The following is a 22,813-nucleotide window of genomic DNA, read 5'->3' as shown; positions in this document are numbered from 1 at the left end:
AACATCACTGCTTTCCAAGGGAAGTCTGAGAGTAGCTTTCCAGATTTTCTGGAATTGAATTTCCCAGAAAAGTGGAAAGGTGTTGGACAATCACAGCTATAGAGCTGGGAAATATTGAAAAACTACTCACTAATCCTACTGATGTATGCGTTTGGGGTTGGAGTACATTGCACAACAAAGAAGAAATGTTGGTTGGTGCCTTTGCCCCCTCCCTCCCCCCATCCTTCCTTCTCTCCTTCCCATTCATCACTCAGCCCAAGCTAATTTAAACTATGTTATCCTGGAATCTGTGCAGAGAAATGCACGTGACACTCCAAATCTTAAAATTTGCCGAAGTTTGTGGCTGTGATCCTCCAGCCCTGCACGTAACTTCTTTTCACATCGTATCTAAACTCTAAGAGTCAGGAAGGCAGCGCTGGATCTGTTTTGTTCTCTGCTGTTTGCCCAGAAGCCAGGAGGGTCTGCGGCCGTGGCAGATGCCCAGTCATAATCTACGGAGGACACAGACCTGGCACGTCTCTCTAAATGCTGTATGTACACGAGCACACTTAACCTTCCAATGACCCCCAGGTAGGTTTGACCATCACCCCCTTTTAAAGGTGGGGAACCGAGTCCCAAAGAGGCCAGCTGGCCTGGTCACAGCGCTAGTCACAGGAGTTGCTGGGTTCAACCCTGGGTGCCACCCCACTGGGTCCTGGTTACCATGTCCCCGGGGGGGGCCGTGTCTGTCCTCCGCACCCTTTACGTGTGCAAAGTGGAGCCCGCATCCGGTTAGTGGCTGCTGTGGCTACGTGGATGGAGCGCCACCTCCAGCAGTCGTGGTCTGAACTGAGGGGGCTCTTAGCCCTCAATTTGGGACATTTCTTATTCTACAAAGGGGCAGGTGTTACCAAATGTGAGTGGATCGGGCGGGATGCCTGCCACCAAATTCAACAGTATCATTGATGGAACAGAATTGCCTTTGACTTAGACCATTATAGAGTAATTTTTACATTTCAAAGTTTTTCATGTACTTTATCCTAGGCACCAAGTTACATTGTGAGGAGGCATTTTAATTTCCATTTTACTAAGATGCCCAAAGTGGAAGGGTTAAGTCATATGTCCTGACCCCAGTGGCCTTGCACTTGATACTGCAGGAGCCCCCGGGCATCCAGAATGAGGGGGAAAATGGGCCGGTCGTCTGGCTGTTAGTCGACTTCTAACATCCATATTTTTGGACATCAGGTAGATGGTCTCTTCAAGTCTTAGACTTGGTCTACACTGGCAGAGAAAGTGTGTGTCTTTGAAACCTAACTAGCCCAAAAGTCAATTATTTGTTTTCAATAATCATTCTCTGGTAGGTCATTACCAGTTCGCTCCAAACTTTGGAACTAGAAACAGTTGAATTCAAATAACCAGCTAGCTATTTATTAGTAGTAGGTTAGTAGTGAGGTGTTTTCACCAAAAGTGACAGCTTAAAATTAAGCATCACTTTCTCCCAAACTGGCTTGTAAGAGCGGCCACGACCTTGATGGTTGGATGGACTGTTTCCTGCCCGTTCTGTCATCCTGAGAAGGGGACTCCATTAGTGAGCAGTTAGGGGTGGAGGCAGGAAGGAGTGTGTTCAGTCCTCTGTGTGTGTGGAGGCGGCTTTGGGGCAGCTGGTCATCTACTTTGTCACTGAGTCTGGGTCCTATCTCTGCTTTTCTTTCCGTGTCTTCGTGGGAAAGAGAGTCCTGGTTCCCAAGCTCGAGCCCACGCTAGCCTACGCTCCTTCCTGGTGGGTGAGGTGCCCGAGGGGAAAGCAAGAGGCATTACCTTGGGTCATGACGATCCCGGCCAGCGCCTTGTGGCGGGCGTGCGCTGACGCCAGGCCCATGGCCAACTCGTGGAACTTCTGCGTGACCAGCTGGGACACCGTGTCGGCGAATTCCTGAAAGACACAAGCAGCAGGCCTCTGTGACGGCTGCGCCGCTGCCATGTGCTCCCTCCTCCAAGCTGCGACCCCATGGGCGTCTGAGGTCCCCCTGCCCTGCGGCGCCCTGCCACCCAGGCACCGTGACCCCCCAGGCCTTGGGACACCAAATCTGAAGCCTTGATTCTGAGACTCAGCCCCCGGCGTGGCCCCTGGGCACAAGCCCCTGAGCCTATGCAGAACCTTCGGGTGGGGGGACCGTCCCCTACATCCCTCCCTGCCTTGCAGAGGCTTTGCACACACACATTGAGCAATCGGTTCCCACTTTCTCCCCCGTGTCACAGAACCAATTCTAACCCCGCCCCCCGTGTCCAGGGACCGCTCCCCACAGCTCCTCCACAGCCTGCTCCTTTCAAGTTTCTGCACACGTGCATGTGTACAAACACACACACACAGATACACACTCGTGCATGCACGGTACACACGTGCACATACACATACACAGAGAGAGACCCATGCATGTGGCACACATACCCATGCACACCTGTGTGTACACGCATACACATATGCACGTATACATTCAGACATCGCAGCCACACACGGGCACACACATGCCACACACACACACGCAAAGATACATGGGATGTGTACACGCACACAAACACCAAGGTGATGTAATCCCGGTTGTGGAGTTTTCTGAAATGACCCGTGTTTCTACAACAGTGGCACATGTGAGACTTGGCAGGCCCGTGTTCCCCAGAGAGCTAGGCTGTCGACTCCTGCCTTGCTCCTGGTCCCGCGGCTGAAGCACCTGCAGTGGCCCCATCACCGCTTTTCAGTCGACTTTCACAGGCTTGGAGTCGGAGACCCCGGTGTGCGTCCACGTGGGCCCGGTTTCATATCCTCTGACCTCGCACGGGGGTTGTGGGTGCGGAGGGCAGGGGCCCCATCCAGCTGGAGGATCGGGCCACTTCTGCCGGTGTGAGCACGGGACCATCCCCCTCACCCGCTGTTCCCCCTGGCAGGGTGGTCCAGCATCCGCGGGCCGCGCCGTGGGGCGTCTCCGTCTTTCGCTCTGGAATCGAGTTCTGGCGCCTTCGTGTCGCCTTCCGTCCCCAGGAGGCGAGGGCGGAGCTGGTGCCCTTTCCTCCTCCAGTAACTTTCCAGGCGCTTCCCCACACCTTCAATGGTCCTTTCCCTTCTTTTTAAAATGAAGTTTCTGAACGTGCAGGAGGTGATGAGACCGACAACATGACAGAGGAGACATCTATCTCATCCCTTTGTGTCCATTGGACGGCGCCCTGTGGGGCCTCAGAACAGGACGCCCCAAACCACTGAACACGACATAAATTACACAAAAGCCGGCTTCGTGCGGAAACCCAGAGGCCAGTGCGCTTCGCTCAGGGACGCAGAGCAGACCCGGTGCTAGCACCGCCTTCTTGCTGTCCCCGCTTCGGCCCGCAGGGAGGTGCTTCTCACTACTGAAGCCACGTCTCTGCCAGGATGTGGCCAGGATGGCAGGGATGGGATGTCAACCCAGCAGCCTTGGCTCAGACCCTCCTCTTGAAGCCCCACTCCCTGCTTCTGGGGAAGTGGCTCTCTCTCCTGCGGAGCTTCAGCGGGACCAGCCCGCCTACAGGGAGTCGGGGCTGAGCACTGTTCGTGAGGAGGCGCGTTACCAGGCGGCTTCATCCTGGGTGCCTGGCGCCCTGGTGGAGCCATTCCAGGAGAAGTTGACGCAGAACAAATCAGAGCTTGTTCCTGACTCTCGCGGTGGGTCCCTCCCCTCCCTCCGCCTGGCGAGGCGGGTGGGGCAGCGGACGGAGGTGGGTTGGGTTGTCCAGTCTCTCCAAGGGTGATGAGGACCTCTGCTAGTGGACATGACCTCAGACCCAGCAAACCTCCCGTGAAAGGGCTGCAACCCCAAGGGGGGCCCGGGGTTGGGGGGCTGCCCCACCGGCCGGTCAGGCCCCTGGTCTGTCCCAGCAGGCCTGACCCTGGGGTTGGGCTCCTGGCCTGCAACTAGTCCATTGTGCCCCATCTCTTAAAACCGTCCTCGGCTGAGGACATTGCTTTCCGTCACCACAGCCCTCGGTGTGGAGCTGGTGCTAGAACCCCGTGCAGCGTCTCTTTGGGGCTTTGTCTGTATTTTGTGCTTCCCCAGCAGCTCCATGTTTTTAATGACGGAGCCCCAACTCCATGTACATTTGAGGTAGGGGTGTGGCTTGTACGCATCTCACACTTTCTTTGTCCTGCCGTGGACGTGTGGTCCCGCGTGTGTCAGTGATGACGCACATTTCGGATGGAGGACTGTGTGCACCCACGACCTTTTCAGGGATGGCAGAACACACACACTGGCTGGTGGGAGGGTAGACATTTCAGGAAAAAATTAGTGATGTTTCTTCACCCGTCGTTCTGGTTATTTTCTGACTCTAACATGCTGTCTCAGTCGGCTGAGCTGCCGCCACCAGCACCACTGGCCCCGTGCCCTTGAGGGCTTCCCTGGTGCCCCACCTGGGCCCAGGTTGAGGGGACCATGGCTAAGTACCAGAGCTGCCCGCCTCCACCTCTGAACCACCCATGCTCCATCAAGACCTTTTTTTTTAAACATCTCCTCCCCTTTAATCCTTTTTTCTTTATCCTTTTTTTTAGGGGTCTTGACATTTATGTTAAGCATGTTTCTCAGTTAACATTTTATAAAGGTGAATTGAAAAAGAAAAAAGCAAAGATTTCTTTAACTTTTCTTACTTTGGGTGAAGGACAATCTAATTAAGATGTAGAGGGGTATTTAGCTGGTTAAAATTTATCTCTGGTAATTAACCAGTATTACTTCCTAGGACTGCTTTGAAAAGTCTTGCTTATAGGGAATTTTATGGAATGTTTATATATTGAACTACGACCCTTAGCTTTTCTGGGTTTAAAAGTCAAAGGAAGAGAATCACGAATAACCATCTCCATTGGAAAAAGAGCATCTCCTCTATTACAGGGACCCAAGTTGTCTCTTTACAGACCTTCTGGAGCCTTTGGGAAATGAACAGTTTTTGGTTTTGGAAAAGGCTGGAGAAACGCAGTCTGCGAGCTTTTCTGCTCCGAGGCCCCCTTTCCCCCCACAAAGCCCGCCCCTCCCCTGCCTCTCCCCGGCACCCCATCTACTGCACCACAGCTATTTTCAGTGATTGGCTTTAATTAAATCACATACATGATTATAGCTCTATGTAGTTCTTCATAGTTGGATTTGTGTATGTAAGTGACGTTGTCATTGATTACATGGGGTGTTAGAAGCCAGGTGGAAACTCGGAATTCACGTAGGGAGACGCAAACCTACCGTCTAATTTAACAGTAGGAATTTTTTATGTTTTAATCACTTGGGATTTAATATATACAGTCAACTTTGGTTACTGTGAACCCAACTAATCAAACCCTGAGATAATTTGATTTTTCCCCACCTGGCACTTGGTTTATCATAGAAGCAGCTAAATGCTCAAAAGCAAGCTTGCATCGAGAATTATTTTTATAAATTCAAATTCCAGGACACGTCTGCAGGCTGTGTGGAGTTCCTTCGGTCTCCTAGGGTGGAGACGTGCATCCCAGCTAACAGCAAACTACTTAAAGCATATTTTTTGAGCGCCCAGGCCAAGCAGTCCTGCATCACTGCTTTCTGGTCTAGTCCATCCTGGGTGGGAGAGGAGGGATCCTACAGAGATCCCACATCTGGCTTAGGTCAGCCCTTGGGCACAAGCACAGTGAGAGTCGTGGTGGTGAAGCCCCCCCTGGAAATCTCAGGGTGGGTGGTCTGCCCATCAGGACAGTGAACAGGGGAGGGCCTGGGTGGGGCAGGAGAGGCTGGACCTGGGGACAGTTGAGAAGCCGGCTTTGTTATATCGAAAGCCCTACGCAGGGAGTCTCTAAAGATGCATTCCAAAAGTCCCGAATGAAGTGTCATTTGCAACATAAATTCTTTGTTAAATATGAAAAAGAGAGACATCCAGTTGTACTCATTACTGCTGGTGATTTAGGGATTTAGAAAATGCCTCTGAAGGTCCCCTGGTGGCAGGAGAGCATTACTGTGTCTTCCGCAAGTTGGTCACGGCCTCTCTGAGCACTTCAGTGGCGGGGAAGTGTGATCCCCTGAAGGCCCCTCCCCCTGGAGGCCTCAGGACCCTGCCCCAGCTTTTCTCAGGGCAGGAACAGGTGGAGTAGTTGGGACTGGGGGCCGTAGAATCTGCAGTGCTGCCCCAAGTCCCCGCAGGGGCCCGATGAGCCTTGGTCTGAAATTGGTCAATGCTGTTCATGCAGAAATTGGCACAGGCTGGACATTTGGACCAGAAACGATCAGAGGAGTCAGGATCTGGCTTCTGGTTAAATCACGGTGATGATCAGGTGCTTCTGCTTCCGAAGGTTAAGTGGGGAGGTTGGCCCTGCACTTAACGAGCTGTGTGTTACTGTACTTAACGAAAATCAGGAACGCAAGCCTACCCAGGCTTCGGCGTGCTGTGGTCCGCACGCTGCCTGTCGGCCCAATTACCACGGCAAATTAACAGCATTATTTAAATAGGAAAACAAACTTTAAATAGGAACACCAAAAGACTCAAACTCTACTCATTTCCAACACTAATATTTTGAAAGGCTTAAGTAAATAAAATGTGTTCAGATTTGCAGTAGCAGTCCTCAGGGTAAAATTGACATTCAGCCAAAGTGGTGAGGATATTAAAATCGATAGATTATGAGGGAGAGAGCCGTCAGTAAATATTTTCCTGTTGAAATCCCGTCTTTGGGTTTATAGTGCTGAAATATCAGAAAGGTTAGATTTGCATATGGGCGGGGCCAGGCGGGACCTGGGACACCCCGTGCCCTTCCTGTCAACCTTGTCTGCAGCACACGATGGTGGGCGGGCTCCCTGGAAGTGGGCGTGCCGGGGGCCTAGGGAGTGGGGCCATGTGCCCCCGCTCTTGGGACTCGTCCTCCATAGAGCACGGCCAACTTGTGCTCCTTCTTGGCCGTCCACGTGGCCAGAACCGGGAAGGCAGGAGAAACGCTGGCAGGATGGTCATCCGGCCGCCGGACAGCGGTACGCAGCTCAGAGGGATCCCAGTGAATAGGAGAGGATCTTCCCCACCTTCCATCTCAATACTCCTTCGTGTGTCCGGGGAAAAGCGCATCTCCAGGTCTTGGTAATGACTCCTGTTTGTTGACAATGGCAATAAAGCCTCAATCAATTTCAAAGTCAGGGACTGGTGAACACGTGTCCCACTAAATAACTCAAGTTACCTGACTACTCAATTTTTCTATATCTCAAATTACTGAGAGGCCAATAACAAATTTGAAGGAAGGCATGAAAGATGGAAGCCCTTTACCCCCCCTTCCATGGCATCGTGGGAAAAGCTCTGAACTGGCATCAGAGGACAGGCTTGAGTTCCTTCACACCCTCTCTGAATTGTTCAACCACCACCGGGCAGTTAGCATCTCTGAGCCCTCGGTCTCCTTTCTGTAAAAGAGGCACTGTAAGAATTACCTGTGAAGTCCATGATCCTGAATCTCAGCAGGGAGACCCAGGCCTGCAGCATCCGCCTAGAACACTTCTGGATGACGTTTTCTTTCCAATGTTGCCAGAAGTAGTTGCTCCATGGGCACCAGGGGCTGCGTGGAAGCGGAAGTACACGGAGGCTGGAGGACCTCTTCAGGGTTGGCCCCCGCCTGTCGTGGGCAACAGGGAGGTAACTGCACGACACTGCCCCTCAGTGTCCTGTGGCTGTTCCCAGCTCTGGTGTTTCAGTGGGACGGCCCCGAGCCTAGGAGGTGCGCATTCTGGCAGACAGTGTTTTCCAAAGATGGCTGCGCCCTTGTCTCCCACGCTGCTGGCTCTTCTCACCAGTGATCTCCACCTGCCACCTGCCTCCTATCCAGTAGACTGCGGGTCCTCTCCTCGGAGATGTCTCACCCGCGGAGTGAGAGGGACGGTGGACTGTGAACGCACGCATCTGTGTCTGGGTCCTGGATGTGACCTCTCGGGATGCAGCTGGGCGTAGCCCCATGGAGAGGCCGCGGGTGAGCTTCCCCGGGGGGGGGTCCTCAGCCCGCAGTGACCTGTGGAGCACAGCCCAAATGACAGCCCAAGAGCAAGACGCACGATGGTGTGGTTTAGAGCTGTTGGGTTTGGTGTGGTTTGTGACACAACGACAGCGCCTAAAGCAGATGTGGCGAAGGTGCTGCTAGACCGTGATGGGCAGTTTGGCAGAGGGCTTGGATCAGGCCACTCCTGGCGTTGCTACCTAACTGCAGCCTGACTTTGCGTACCTTATTTGGCCTGGACGTTCTCACCTCTCCAACAGGAATAGTACCTGGGTCATGGGATTTTTATGGGGTGAAATGAGAGCCCAGAAGTAGATGCTGAAAATAGTACCTGGTACTGAAAACTCAGTGTCGAATCCGCCAGCATTAAGTGTTTTGTTATTATCGTCCAAACTGTGTGTACACAGTGCTTCCGCCAGACGGTACAGAGATACCTCTCGGCTCTTCTCTGCACCACTGTCTGCTCAGCACGAAGCTGTTTAAAGTTCACGTTTGATGCCATCAGGCAGTGTTGAGCGGTGTCTGTTGAGATCACCGTTCCAGAAACACTTCTCATGTGCCGAGTGGCTTCCCTGGGCCATCGCTCCCCGCCCGCCTGGCCAACCCTGAGCCCTCGGTGCACCATCTGCCGGGCAGGCTTTCCAAGAGCCCGGGTCACAGGTGAACAATGAGGAACTGGGAAAGCTGCGCGTTGACTTAATCTAAACCCCTGGGCATGGATGCTGTGTGTATTTTGGATCCAAGTCCAATCTTAAGGAGAAATCACATACACGTCAATGTTTCATGCAGTCATTTTTTAGTGAAATCACGACAATTTGGGGTGAGGAGTTGCTCACCAGTTAAATTATTCGCTTGCCCTTTTATCAGCTTTAAATTTGTTATTATTGTTCAATCTGGAAGACAGTCCCTTTAGTGACAGTGCATTTGGACATTAATGTTTGGAGCCAGGTGGACCCGCACTGCAGGCTACCCGGCTTATCCACTCATTTTTCGGACTTCAGTCCACCCTGATTTCATCCTCGGGCCACAGTGTTCTGTGGTTGGTCACTGATGAACATCACGCTCACGAGCCTGACACCCGAGGACCAGAGCCCCGTCTCTGTCACCCTGGCAACGGCAACGTCCCTCCCCCACAACATACACCCCAGTCAAAGTGTGCATTCGCCTTTGGGGCCTCTGGAGCACCCCTCACCCCCCAATTGTTAGGATTGGGAAGGGGTCTGTAGGAGCTGTTGCCGTGGAAACCTCACTGTATCTAGAAAAACCGGGGGAGAGGCCGAGTGGAGGCTGTTTCTCAAGCATTTCTATTCTTATTTCGTCTCTGAAGCTGTCCCCTGGGGAAAAGAATCAATCAAAATTTATTGAGCAAGACACTAGTGAAATCCAGAGGCTAATCAGACAGGGTTCTCTGTAGAGAGAAGCCCGTGACATGACGTCTGTCTGGGGCTGGGAGCCCGCCAGGTGCTGAGTGCCTGGGGCAGCCTGTCCCCTTAATCCAAGGGTCCCCAGCCCCCAGGCCGCGGACCGGTACTGGTCTGCGGCCTGTTAGGAGCCGGGCCGCACAGCAGGCGGTAAGCGGCAGGCGGGCGAGCGAAGCTTCCTCTGCCGCTCCCCATTGCTCCCTGTCGCTCGCATTACTGCCTGAACCAACCCCCCCACCCCATGCCATCTGTGGAAAAATTGTCTGCCACGAAACCCGTCCCTGGTGACAAAAAGTCTGGGAACAACTGCCTTAATCCACATCATCGTCCCAGAGGTGGTCACTGTTGCTACCCTGTTCACAGACCAACAAGCTGAGGTGGAAGAAGTAGACTTCCCTGCAAGTCTGGTTGGACCCCCCACAGGTGGGAACAACTGTCCTGCCTGGAGAGGGCTGCTGGGGTGGGGGGCAGTGAAACGCTGCCCCCTACACCAGTCTGGGTTTCCTGACTGCCTCAAGTCATGAAGTGACCCCGGTTATTGGAGACGGAGGACTTCCTGGAGGAGGCAGGAGGCCCCTCCCAGTAGGAGAGCTGCTCAGGGGCATCTGTCGCGGATGCTCTGAATCAGACTTCCGGGCAGCACAGCTGGAGCTCAGATGCTTCTAACACACAGCACATTTGACAACATGTGACAAAGATGCTGTCCCTGAACAAATCGCACAGGGTCCCTGAGTTGGTTTCAGCCAGGCCTGTCTTTTCAGCCACCACCGCCCACTACCCCGTCCCTCTCGGCTTGGTCCAGTTTTGGTGGGGGTTCTTCTGGGTCGGCTTAGCCAGACCCCTCTGACCTTCTGTTCCTTCCTAGTGGTTTTCTATCCGCTGCCCCACCCGGCCCTGGGCTGCAGTCCCACCGGCCACACTGTGATCTGAGCTGGGCTCCATGCCTCCTTGCAAGGCCATTGCAGGGGTCTTTACCTGCCGCCACTGTCCTCCCCACGAATAAATTCTTCCTTTTGGTGCTTTAACAGTGATACTGAATATTTCTTTTCTTAACCTTGTCTAAAAAATGGAGGGGATCAGAAACAGCAATGGGGGAGGGTGGGGAGGGACAGGAAGCCAGATGTGGGTGGGGACGGGGGAGCTGGGACAGGCCAGATGATGGTGACAGGAAAGCCAGTCGCTCTGCCACACCTCCTGGGGCCAGAAAACCAGGCAGATGGACACCTCCGTGCGAGAGTGCTGAGCTGAATGTGTGTGGTGGGACTTTAGCCCTTGCTGTCATCCCTAGTCTGCGGTCCCCATGCGGCCCCTACACAGCCGGGCGGCCTCCCCTTGCTGGGCTCCAGGCTGGGCCTCCTCTCTCTGTCCCTTTGGTCTACACAGGCCTCGCACCACCCGGGGCTACTGTGAGACTCCCACCCAATTCAGCCCTCAGAGGAAGCCCCCTGCCCTCCCTCTTGACCCTGGAAACGCAGAAACCCACCGAATGAATCTTGGAGCAGAACAGCGAGGCTCCCTCCGATCTTGTCTCCCCGCCCCTGGCGGTGGGGGGCAGTGTCTAAGCTACGGGTTTCTTGGTAAAATGGGAGAACCCTTTGTCTGTGGACAAGAGGCCCCTCAATGCCTATGATGGATTCACAAAGACGGGTAGGGAGCTGGTCACACTCATAAACTCCAATTTTATCAACATGAAGGCATTTAAAATCTTGTACTGTTGGCATTTAAAAATTCTACATGATGAGTTACATTAAAGAAACAGGGGAGGGACTATGGCTCCACGCTCCCAATGCAGGGGGTCCGGGGTCGATCCCTGGTCAGGGAATAGATCCCACACGCGGCAACTAAAGATCCCGCATGTCTCAACGAAGATCCCTCATGCCGCAACTAAGACCTGGCGCAGCCAAATAAATAAATAAATAGATAGATAGACAAATAGATATTAAAAACCAAAAGGAAACAGGGGAAATGAAGAAAAGAGTTTCTTTGGATAAGTATTTTTTCCCGTAAGATGTTATGGAAAATACCGAATGAACCTTTTTGGCCAACCCAATACTGTTGCAGGAAATGGGACTCGTGAAACAGCCCCAGGGCCAGCAGGCCGCCAAGTGTAGACTATGGGTGAATTAGCCGGCTGTCGGCTGTCGTCAGGCTCTCAGGCTCCTCCCTCAGAGAGTAAGTGCAGGGTCAGAGGGCTCAGGGTCGCTGGGTCACTAGGAGCAGTGCAGGTAGGAAGGAGGGGAGCCCAGTAGCTACTGCTGACCTCGGCGGGGGGTCCCCTCCCTTGGGAACCAGGTGCCAGAGGGACCAGCACCGCAGGGAAGAGGTGATCCCGGCTGGGAGAGGTAAGCCGACTTCCCACAGGTGACCCAGCGGTGGGAACCGGCAGTGGCAGGGTTAGGATTCACATCCAGATGTTTGAATTGTAGCTCCAATATTTGGGCTCCTGACTACAATGTCAAAAGTGACTTCCAAGGGTTTTTTCATAATCGAGGATTTCAAAAAAGCCCCAGATAAAGATCTCATGTTCATTAACTTGAGTAATTGAGAATTGAAGTTTGTGTGCACAGATACCTGTGTATCTACACATCGATTAAGTAAATTTGTAGTTATTCACAATTACCCAAATTGTTAGACACCCACAAATCTGTTTAAACATATTAATAGCAGTTACTGCTTTAACAATTAACTTCAAGTCAGAATACAATAAAAATGTAGAAAATGAACTAAAACCGCATTGGAAATGGGATATATCTTTTATGTTGAACTGGTGCTTTCTGATGTACTCAGGGAGATATTTTGCATCTGGGTTTAATTAGAATCTTTAAATTCTCATTAGTGCACTAACACGAGGATGCTCACAGATGAGGGCCTCTGTTTGGGGTTGATTCATGGCTGTTTGAGTTCATCTGGATTTAAAAAGATGTAAACAAGAAGAATCATTTCAGCACATCAAGAGAGAAAGACTCTCAATAGGTAACGTAGTTGTTCCTCAAAGGAAGTAATATTTACTTTCTTTGCTTTTGTTAAATTCAAGAACAGTTGTTTAGCTATTGCCTGAATAATAAGGGATGCTAATACCTGTTCTGCAAAATTATCAGTGACATCAATGTCATACTTCAAATGCCATAAAGGACGAACTCTCAACCCCCTTTGTCTTATGACTTTGGTCCCAATCTGCTTTCTTTACCCTGAAAAGAGTTTCCACAGAGGTGAAATAAAGTAGGTTAAAATTGCTAAATAGTTCCAAACAGTGCATCTGCAGTGCTGACTAAAGCTGCGGCCAGGCCATTGCTGTGCGTTTCTTCAAGCTCATGGAGACCTGACACCAGATATCTGCCACCGCTCATTTCCTGTACGTGACAAATGGGAGAGAGATGCTCGGAAGGTGCGTGTTCTCTAAGCTGAACTTCCACAATCAAGAAAGTCATTGCCCCCACGCCTTGGACTCAGCACTGCTGTGCACACACCTGGGACCTGGACCTGGTGCTTCTCGCTACTGGAACCAGTGCCACACCAATGGTCACCACACATGCCACCCAACTGGCACGCTGTGCCATCAGCAAGTGAAGGTCTTTTCCCGTTGAAGCCAGTTCTTAAAGTCTGGAAGGGGCGAATGTTCAAATGCATAGATACCAATGCAAGGCTACAAGGAACATGAAAATCATGGAAACATGATACCACTGAAGTACATTTCCAGTAAACAACCCTAAAGTATTGGCGATCTATGAATTTCCTGACAAAGAATTCAAAACAATTGTTTTTAAAGAAGCTCAGTGATAGACAACTCAACAAAATCAGGAAAGCAATTTATGAACAAAATGAGGAACTTAACAAAGAGACAGAAATCATAAAATAAAACCAAACAAATTCTGGAGCTGAAGAACACAATGACTGTGATGAAAAAAAAATACAATAGAGAGCTTTGCCAGCAGACTTGATTGAGCAGAAGGAAGAATCTGTGGACTCGAAGACAAGTCACTTGAAATTATCCAGGCAGAGGAGAAGAATAAAGGATAAAGAAGAGTGGGATTTATGGGACACTGTTAAAGGAACGATGGATGCATTATGGGAGTCCAGAAGAAGCAGAGAAAGAAAAAGAGGCAGAAAGATTATTTAAGTAAATAATGATAAAAAAGCTTCCTAAATCTGGGGAAGGAAATAGTCACACAGACTCAAGAAGCAAAGGATCTCAAGTAGGTTAAGCACGAAGAGGTCTACATCGGGACACATTGTAATTATATTGCAGAAGTCAAAGACAGAGACTTTTGAAAGCAGCCAGGGAAAAGTGACTCATCACATATACGGGAACACCTATAAGGTTACCAGTGGATTTCTCCGCAGAAAGCTTGCAAGCCAGCAGAGATATATTCAAAGTACTGAAAGAAAGAAAAAGGCCAATCTTTAAAAATGAAGATGAGAGAACGTCTTTCCCAGACAAACAAAAACGGAGGGAGTGAATTGCCTCTACGCCTGCCTTACAAAAATGCTTGGGAGTTATTCATACACGCGCACACACAAGCGCGCGCGCACACACACACACACACACACACTGGAATACCGTTCACCCTTTAAAAAGGAGGGGATCCTGCCATATGTGACAACATGGATGAACCTGGAGGGCATTATGCTGAGTGAGATAAGCAGACACAGAAAGACAAACTCAGCCGGATCTCACTTACATGTGGAATCTACAATAGAAGCGGCAGGTAACATTGCAAACTTGTTTAGAACAAACATGACATGGAGATGGCTCTTTTGGGTGGGTGTATTCTGGGGGAAGCACAAGATAACCCTTTGGAATGAATGGTGGATAGGTTCTTATTAGATGTATGTGGGGCGGTGACAGGGGTTGGGGGGAGCAGCCTAGATGACCAAGGAGCTGGGCTGTTTGGGGACGAGAAGCCGAGCTGCTCAGGCAGAGCCCCCAGAGCCCTAGCCTGGATGGCACAGTTTCCCACGGCTGGTGCTGGGGTCTGCCCACCTCCAGGGAAAGCACTTGGGAGCTGTCTAGAATCTTTTCTGTTACAGATGCAGAGTTTGAGTCCACAGGGGCGTTTGCTGTGATCCACCCTGACTTCCCCTGGGACTGGCTCAACCCCACTCAGCGGCCGCGGGTCTCAGGTGCTATACTGACTTTAACTCTGTCCGCATCAGGGGTGTCCAGTCGGTCTAGGTGTGGGGGACTGTGGTGGTGACCCTCCCTGTGCAGTTACTTTAAGGCTATCAGCTCGTCTGCCTCGGGACAAGCCTCTGGGTTGGTGGGTGTCCACCAGGTGCCTCGCCGCTGTTCTTTCCCCAGGGAGGCGTGGGACAGAGCTGGCAGGACGCTCGCTCGGGCCAAAGGCACCTGGACTCTGAAAGGAACTGGACTTACAACCCCACTGAGGGCCTCTTATGTGCAGTGAAAGGGGAGTTTGTCTTCACGTCCCCGGCTTCCTCACACGGGATGAATGTCCCTCAGAATCGGGAGGAAGGATAAAGTGCCCTTGTTGTAGATGAGGTCCGGGCCCTCCAGGCTTCCTCTGAGCAGAGCAGACGTCCGGTAACTGCTCTGGGGACAAAGGGCCCAGGGTCCCCAGAGGCCTGGCGGGCATCTCAGGAGGGTGGCTAAGCTGTCAGGGTCTCAGGGTGGGGGCCAGGGGGAGAGACTGCATGACGATCAGTGTCTGCCTTGGTCTGGCCTGGCTGCCGAGCTGCTTGGCCACCAGGCAGGTGTCCAGGCCCCGCAGGGCATCCGGCTGCACCTGCAGTTGGCCTTCCTGACACTTAGCCACTTAGTCTGGCCTTTGCCTTACTCCCCTGGGCACAGACTGGCCGCCCCAGGGCCCCCCGGGTCAGGAGCTGCTCCGATGGTGGCTTCCGGCCTTGCCCACCTGCACCTTCCTGCTGGGCGCCACTTGGGGCCCAAGGGGACCCTTGCTTAGGGACGATCAGCTGATATGTGGAGACCCTGAGTGAGGGTCACGCCCCTCACTGGGATGCAGAGCTGGCGAGAGGGGACGCCGGCCCAGCTGCAGGAAAGGCTCACGTGGGGCGAGGAGGGCCGGGTGACCACGTGCTGGACCAGCACCCCACCGTTCTCTGCAGGAAGTGGGACCTGCAGCAGCAAGTCAGTCCCACATCGTCCTGGCCGGATGGGACGTGTCCTTCCTCTCCTGTCACCACCCCCTTGGCCTCAGTGCCCTGCAGGGTCCTGTCCACAGGCCTCCTTGTTGGGGCCACCATCCTCGGGACGCTTTGCCGGGTCGGGGCACTGAGCCCAGAACACGGGGTCCGAGCTGCGCCCCGAACCTTGGCCACACTCCGCTCTCCCGTCCACACCCACTGCCCGTCCTGAGATCCCTAATCTGTCCCAGAGGGAATTTCAACTAAACTAAGAGAACCTTGAGCACCAGGGCCTGCACTTTTAGTTCCCACAGAGCCTGGGAACAGAGCAGACAAATGTCAAAGAAAGACGTTTAGAAAGAAATGGGAAACATTACATAAGTTACTTTTTCAACAACCACCACTTTACCGTGAAGCCTATTCATCCCCCTGATTAGACAAAGTGCTTTGCTCTGAGGCCGGGCTGTGGTCCTTCTCTGTGAAGACGTCTGAAATCATAACATACTTAGAAACCCAGCAGTTTTCTCTCTTTTTCCTGATACGATGAAGTGGGTGTTTGCTGGAGCTGCATTGCACCAGGCGTGGAAGAAGCCTCTGTTCGTCTTGAATGGGCGGGGGCAAAGCCTCATGGGACTGGTGGCTGCACTGCGGAGTGAAACATGGTCACTCCCCCTGGACATTGTGCATCTGGGGGAGGCAACCCAGGTTCTCTGCCTGAGGTCTCGGCCACAGCTACCCCGGGCTGTGAGCCCACTCACAGCAAGTCTGCGACCCGAGGGCCCAGATAAAGGACTGAGAGACCGAGGTGTGCACCAGGGCCATAGTCTATTCTCCAAGATAAGGGTCCTTGTTAAGAGGATGATTCTGACACGAGGACCCATCCTGGATTTTCTTCAATAACTTGTGGGGAGAAAAAAACCCAAAGCCTTTTGGGAGCAGGTATGTTGCTAAGAAACCAATATCCTTTGACTGAAAATTTGAACCTCTTTAGAATAGTCTGTGTCACATCCAGAGAGAGAGAGAGACAGAGATAGAGACAGAGACAGAGAATGAGAGAGAGATTTCAAAGCTGCCTTACTTTTTTGAGGGGTCGGTTTTATTCTCTTCCCCTCTGTCTTTCTTCTTGTGCACATTTAAAGAACTGTTAATAGGTTTTGGAGAGCAATCTTGCCTTTGTTGTGAGCATCTCGGATTTCCCCTTTGCATTTTAAGGGCGCTCCTTGGGAAGGCTTGGAAATGCCAGACAGACTATTATGCCAATGGAGGTCTGTCCAGTTTCTGATAAAACCAGAACTAATTTATTTTTTGTTTATCCTCCACTGCATTTGACAAAGCTTCCTCTGGAGATGTGTATCTTCATTCTCCGTTCCTTTGGTTTGTCATCTTTTTGTGCTTTGTTTTGCAACTGACAAGGGAAAAAAATCTGACACCAACCTTGGAAGACGGTAATGCATTCAAGATTTTGTTTTCCTCTCAGATCTGATAAAAATCTTGCCTAAAACCATGTCCAACCTTTTCAGCAGGAAGTCCAGATGGCTTTGCAGCCTGGATAACAGACTGCAGTCACTGACGCTTTGCAGAGTGTCAGCAGGGCAATGCCTTTCTTGAAACATAAATGGAAAACAAAAGACAGCATCTGTGCTCCAGGCAGGGCTGGGGGCAGAGGGGCTGGGGGCAGAGGGGCTGGCGGGTGCCTCGGAAGGGAAGAGCAAACAAAGGACAGATCTTAGACCTTCTCAGAAGACAGTCTCCTGCGAAGGAGAACTCCATCAGGTGGGACGGGGAGTGAGGGGGGAGACGGCTGAAGTCAGCTGCAGATGGCCCCCCAAATGGATGATCCGAGATGAGGAAGAGCTGAACTTCCCTCCCACTGCAGGTGAGTCGTCGCTGATAGGATCAGCTGAGTGTGTCTGCCGCATCCCTGCACCCGTGCTCCTGCAGAGTCCGCTGCGGGAGGTCTCATTTCCGACGTCCACTGGAGGCTGCCGCGCTGACGTTTATCATCAGCGTTGAGTGTGGGGCTGGAGGCCCAGGAAGAACAGAGGTGGCCCAGGCGCTGCGGGAGGGCCGGCTTCCCCATTTCCCACTCGTCAGCAGAGCGAGTGACGCCTCCTTCCTGTCCTCTGCTGGCCACAGCTGGCAGATTTTGGGTGGATGACGTCGTTTGCAAAGTTAGCGGATGAGGCCTTTGGCTCTGGAGAGATGCGCTGTAGGGTTGACTTCTGTTTTGCAGCTGGAGAGACGGCCCCAAAGAAGGCGGCCAACTCCTAAGTGACTTTCCCTCGATGCCAGGCCCAGGGGTGCCTTTTCCTACAGTATCTCCAGCGGCCTTCCTACTTTACACTAATGTCTCGCTACCCCATCCAGCAGCGATACCACGGAGTAAAGCTTCCTTGCCTTCTTCTTTTCTCACTCCCAATTTCAAAGCTTTGTGAAGCCTCCGATGGCATCCAGCCAGCCCATATCCTGCCCTCTGTTGGGTGTTTCCTCTACCACGGCCAGCCCTAATTAGCTCCACCCGATCGACCGACGTGTGTGCACCCTGGTGTTAAGCGGTGGGTCTCCTCCTTGTCTGCATATTATGTTCTCCTGGGGAGATTTAAAAACATTCCAGGGCGAGGCACCAGCCTGCACCGACTATAACGGGTGAGGGCGCAACGGGTGGGAACGTAAATAGCTCACGTTTGCTTCTAGTGGAAGCGCTTTGAATGTCTTCATGGTGTGTGTCCATCTCCTTTCAGCTGTTTACACCTCAGTGTCCCAGGGAGGCCAGCACAACGTCTTCCTGTTTGGGGTCACGTCTTAACAGGTAGGACGCAGCCCGGACACAGGGACGCCTGCCATGCTGACTGGCCGATTGCTGGGGGCCAGAGGCATGGATATGATCCAGGAGGGAGAAAAGTCAGAAGAATGAAAAACCAAGAAATGACCTTCAAGCATGTTACAAAGTCTTGAAAAGCCTATGAGGCAGTCTGGAGCAGGAAGCGAGGTGGGGATTGCGTGTCATTTGGACACCAGTCAAGGACGTTGAAATGAATTGGTTTGTACTTTTTGGCCTCTTAAAGCAACTTAGGAAACGCTAAGATAAGGTTCTGTAATTTCATTAGAAGAAAGCGGGGACAGTGTGAGAGATCACGATGCAAATAGGAGACAGAAGAGGACCACGAACAGGGTGGATGCACTAGTCTGGGTTGTCAGGATGCTGGGTGCCTTTGCTTCTACACCTGCTAAGTACTTCGATGGGGCTGGTTCTGTCTCTAGGATTCTGGTTTATTCAGATATCAGAAAGTATGTGAAGGGGCTTGTTAAGAATTTTTGATTTTTTGAGTTACCTGACTCTAAAATGTGGAACAGTGATAAATGGCTTCTTTTGTTATTTCAAAATATTCTTCAGAGGAATAATCTCTAGTGTCACCTAATATGGGAGAACTATAGCTTCTTTAAAACTTGGTTAATTCACAGACTTTAGAAGCAAAAATGGCTTTATGTGTGATGTATCAGTAAGTGCTCTCTGTGTAACAAAACATCCCCAAACTCAGTGGCTTAATCAAAAAGCATTTATAGTTCACTCCAGTGACCGATGGAGGCTGGGCTCTGGGGGCTTGGTTTCTGTGAGCTCTGGGGTCAGGCCTGCTCCACACATGTCTTATCCTCCTTGGTGAGCAGCTGTCTGAGACATGTTCTCATCACAGGGATGGTGGATGGGCAAGAGTCTAGTCCAGCTGCTCAAACCAATTCAGGTCTCCGCTCATCAGGTCTCCAGAATCCCACTGACCTCATGAAGATACAGGTATGAGACCTACATCAGCGGGATGAGAAAGCATTCTCCTTCCATGGAGGAGGGAGGAGAAAGTCAGTCCTCACTGACTTATAACCTGATCTGTCTCTACAGGCTTAGCTACTGCAGAGTGTGGAATAACATAAGGCCCTGGCAATTTGAGCTAAAAATTTCCACCCATGGCTGGCTCTCTTCTGGGACAGACATTCATTAATTTAGCCTTCTTGCAACACCGTTACCAGAGGAAAGATTCAAAAGGGTTCTGGCTACTGGTATCTCCTTAGTCTTTGTATATTTGGTGCCTTTCCAAAGAGCCACCCAAATGGGATACCAACTGGGTGGGGAAGGGTTGAATGACAGGTCTAGTGAAGGAGGTCCTCTCGTGGCCTTTTGGGGTACAGAGGGTCAGACCCGCGGTCACGTGGCGGGAGGGAGGTCAAGGCAGCTGTCCAAGTTTGCCTGGGATTTTCTGCTTTTAACGTCTTTCCGTTCACGACGTATCTGATGGTGTTGAAACTCCCTGGGTTACATGGCTGGGTGGAGAGCAGGGCGCCTGACCACCTCTGTTTCAAGCTGAGAAGCAGAACTGGAGGAAATCATGGTGCCAGTATGGTTGGCTCCACTTGAATGGGACAGGTCCCCAGTGCTGATCTAGAACCACCTTAGCTGTCCTTTGGGTCTAACTTTTCAAGTCACCTGGGGTCTTTGACCTCAGTTTTGCTTTTTCTAAGTGAAATCACAATCAGACGGGCTTTTCTGACTTTGACTAAATTCTGGGTAATGATGCTTTGGGATTCTTCAGGATGCCTGTTCCTCCCTAATCTCCCCAACGGGGTAGGTGATGGCTTTTCTCATTCTCATGACCCCACCGCCTCCTTCATGGAGAAGCACTCTTACGAAGCATATGTCTCTAACTCCCCTTATTTTACATCAAAACTGCCTCTTTACCCATAGTCAGAAAATCACTCGTCTCCTTGTCTGCTGTCCTCTGATTCCATCCTCTCCCGTCTCCCCCACACGTAAATGACGCCCATCTTTCCTGACTTCAGTCTCTCTGGCATTTTGTCTGTTTGTGTACCTTTTGTGGTCATTTCTTGTTGTCCTCCAGCACAAGATACTTATCTAAACAAACTGTATAGTGTCCCCCCCACAAATTTATGTCCACCCAGGACCCCAGGATGTAACCTTATTTGAAAACATGGTCTTTGCAGATGTAATTAGGTAAGGATCCAGAGATGAAATCATACTGGATTTACAGAAAGCCCTAAATCCAAATCTTGGTGTCTTTACCGACGGAAGGACAGGGACATTTGGACACTTATAAATGAGTCCGAGGTGGCCTCTGTGGATTGGCCCCTGGGCTGTTCGCTGCACCACTGCAGGTGGACACCCGTCAGCTCTAAAGCCAGCCGGAGCCGAACTCAAAATTTTATACATTTGAAACTTAAAAATAGCCCCAAACAAGCATATTTAGAGACCGTCCGGTTTGCTTGAGCCGTACAATCCCTCTGGGAGCTGTTACCGTGCATAAGATGAGATGGGCCCTGACTCAGAGCCCTCCAGGCTGCTGAGAGACCCCCTCTCTGAGCCCCTTCCTGAGAGTAGCCTCTTCACTCATCTCTCTGCTTCTCATCTGACTCCCAAGCCCTCTTAGCTTTGCTGGAAGATTAAACATTCTCAGGTGCAGGTGTAATGTGGTCTGTAGATCAAAGTCCCTGGGGAAGCTGTGGGCCATGGGGGAGGTGGAGGTCGGGGCCGGGGGAGGTCTTGCATGACCTGCCCCTCCAGGGTCGCTGCTCCTCTGCCCTCCAGCAGGTCCTCCGGTCAGGTTGCTCCTGCCACTCACTGGGCTCTGCCCAGGGCCCCTCTCTCCTCCTCCCCAGGCCCAGCTCTCACCTCCTGAAGACCCAGCACAGACAGATGCCACCTCCTCCACTAAGGAATCCCCTCCACTGTGCCCACGATATTTAAGAATTAGCTTTGTTGTTAGGTTACCCATCAGGTGTGACCGTGTGGTTTGCTCATTCATTCAATAACTGTTTACTGAATACTTATTCAAAACACTATTTTAAACAACAAGGTCTTACTGTATAACACAGGGAACTATATTTTCCAAAATACTATTTTAGCTGCCTCCCCGAGGGCAGTCATTTTGTCTTCTTTGAAAAATTCCTGGTGCCTAAATCAGTATTTGTTGAAAAGGCAGTTGGGTTTGCTCAGCTCTGCCAAGCTCCATCTCTGTGGCTTTATACAAAATTTACCCTTCTGCTCATCCACACAATGCACGTAACAGTCCATCTCCTCCACCTTGATCTGGACACTAGATCAAAGAGACAGATACAGGCAGAGGTGTTTGGCAGAAGGCAAAGCAACACGCACACATGAATCCTTCTTGCCGGCGGGTGGGTGATGAGCCATGGAATCAGGGCTCATGGAGACCAAGGTCCACTTGGTCCCCAGGCCACTTAAAGCCACTGGCTCTGATGGAGGTTTCTCAAAAAACTAAAAATAGAACTACCATATGACCCAGCAATCTCACTCCTGGACATCTATCCAGAGAAAACTCTAATTTGAAAAGATACGTGCACCCCAATGTTCATAGCAGCACTGTGTACAGTAGCCACGACCTGGGAGCAACCTAAATGTCCATCAACAGATGAATGGATAAAGAAGAAGTGGTACATGTATACAGTGGAATACTACTCAGCTACAAAAAAGAATGAAATTTTGCCATTTGCAGCATGGATGGACTTGGAGGGTGTTATGCTAAGTGAAATGAGTCAGACAGAGAAAGACAAATACTGTATGATATCACTTATATGTGGAATCTAAAAAATATAACAAACTAGTGAATAAAACAAAAAAGAAGCAGGCTCACAGATATAGAGGACAAACTAGTGGGGATCAGTGGGGACAGGGAAAGGGGAGGGGCATGATGGGGTAGGGAGAAAAAAGGGTTATTATGGGATTATGTGTAATCAAGTGTGTGAAACTTTTGAAAATTGTAAAGCACTATAGAATTAAAAAAAAAGCCACTGGCTCTGATGTCCAAAGCACATATCCCAGGACACTTAGCACTTGGTGGAAAGCCCACCCCTGGTGGTGACAGCACGAGGGCTCACAGGCACTTCCCCTGCATGACACAGCCATACCAGGTGCACAGATTACAGACCCTGCACTGGTGTTAGAGACACAAGGCAAAGGCACTGAGCTATATATCTAATTGCATTAAAAACTGAAACCAGAGCTCTTTAACTTCTGAATGTCATGGACACGGACAAAACTAAGTGGCTGAGCAGAAGCTGTCAGCTCTGGCTGCCGACACACGGAGATAGTTCTCACGGGGTGAGTCAGAGTCGACAAGATGGGCTTCAGAGCCTAAACTGACGACGGAGAAAAGCTTACATGTGTTATTAAGGCAAAAACTTTAGACTATCTAATACCAGTGTGTAACATGAAATCATCAAGACAAACAACCTAACATGGACGTGGGCAGATCCATCTTTTCTTGGTGTTTCTCTCTGTCTCTTTGTATCTCTCTCTCTC

At 51.1% G+C, this 22,813-nt stretch overlaps 1 protein-coding gene across 1 annotated transcript in view; it reads right to left on the bottom strand.

Moving 5' to 3' along the window:
* The window catches only part of ADARB2 (adenosine deaminase RNA specific B2 (inactive)), a 364,115-nt gene that overhangs the window by 31,631 nt on the left and 309,671 nt on the right, over positions 1-22,813 (bottom strand). Inside the window, exon 4 of the mRNA XM_029236216.1 lies at positions 1,798-1,912. Within this exon, the coding sequence (XP_029092049.1) occupies positions 1,798-1,912 (115 nt within the window). The remainder of the gene's footprint in view (positions 1-1,797; positions 1,913-22,813) is intronic.

The sequence above is a fragment of the Monodon monoceros genome, unplaced genomic scaffold (assembly GCF_005190385.1).
Source record: "Monodon monoceros isolate NGI ecotype Baffin Bay Population unplaced genomic scaffold, NGI_Narwhal_1 Super_Scaffold_21, whole genome shotgun sequence".
Classification (NCBI taxonomy): domain Eukaryota; kingdom Metazoa; phylum Chordata; class Mammalia; order Artiodactyla; family Monodontidae; genus Monodon; species Monodon monoceros.
The sequence above is the reverse complement of the archived record's forward strand: the minus strand, read 5'-3'. Positions and strand labels throughout refer to the sequence as shown.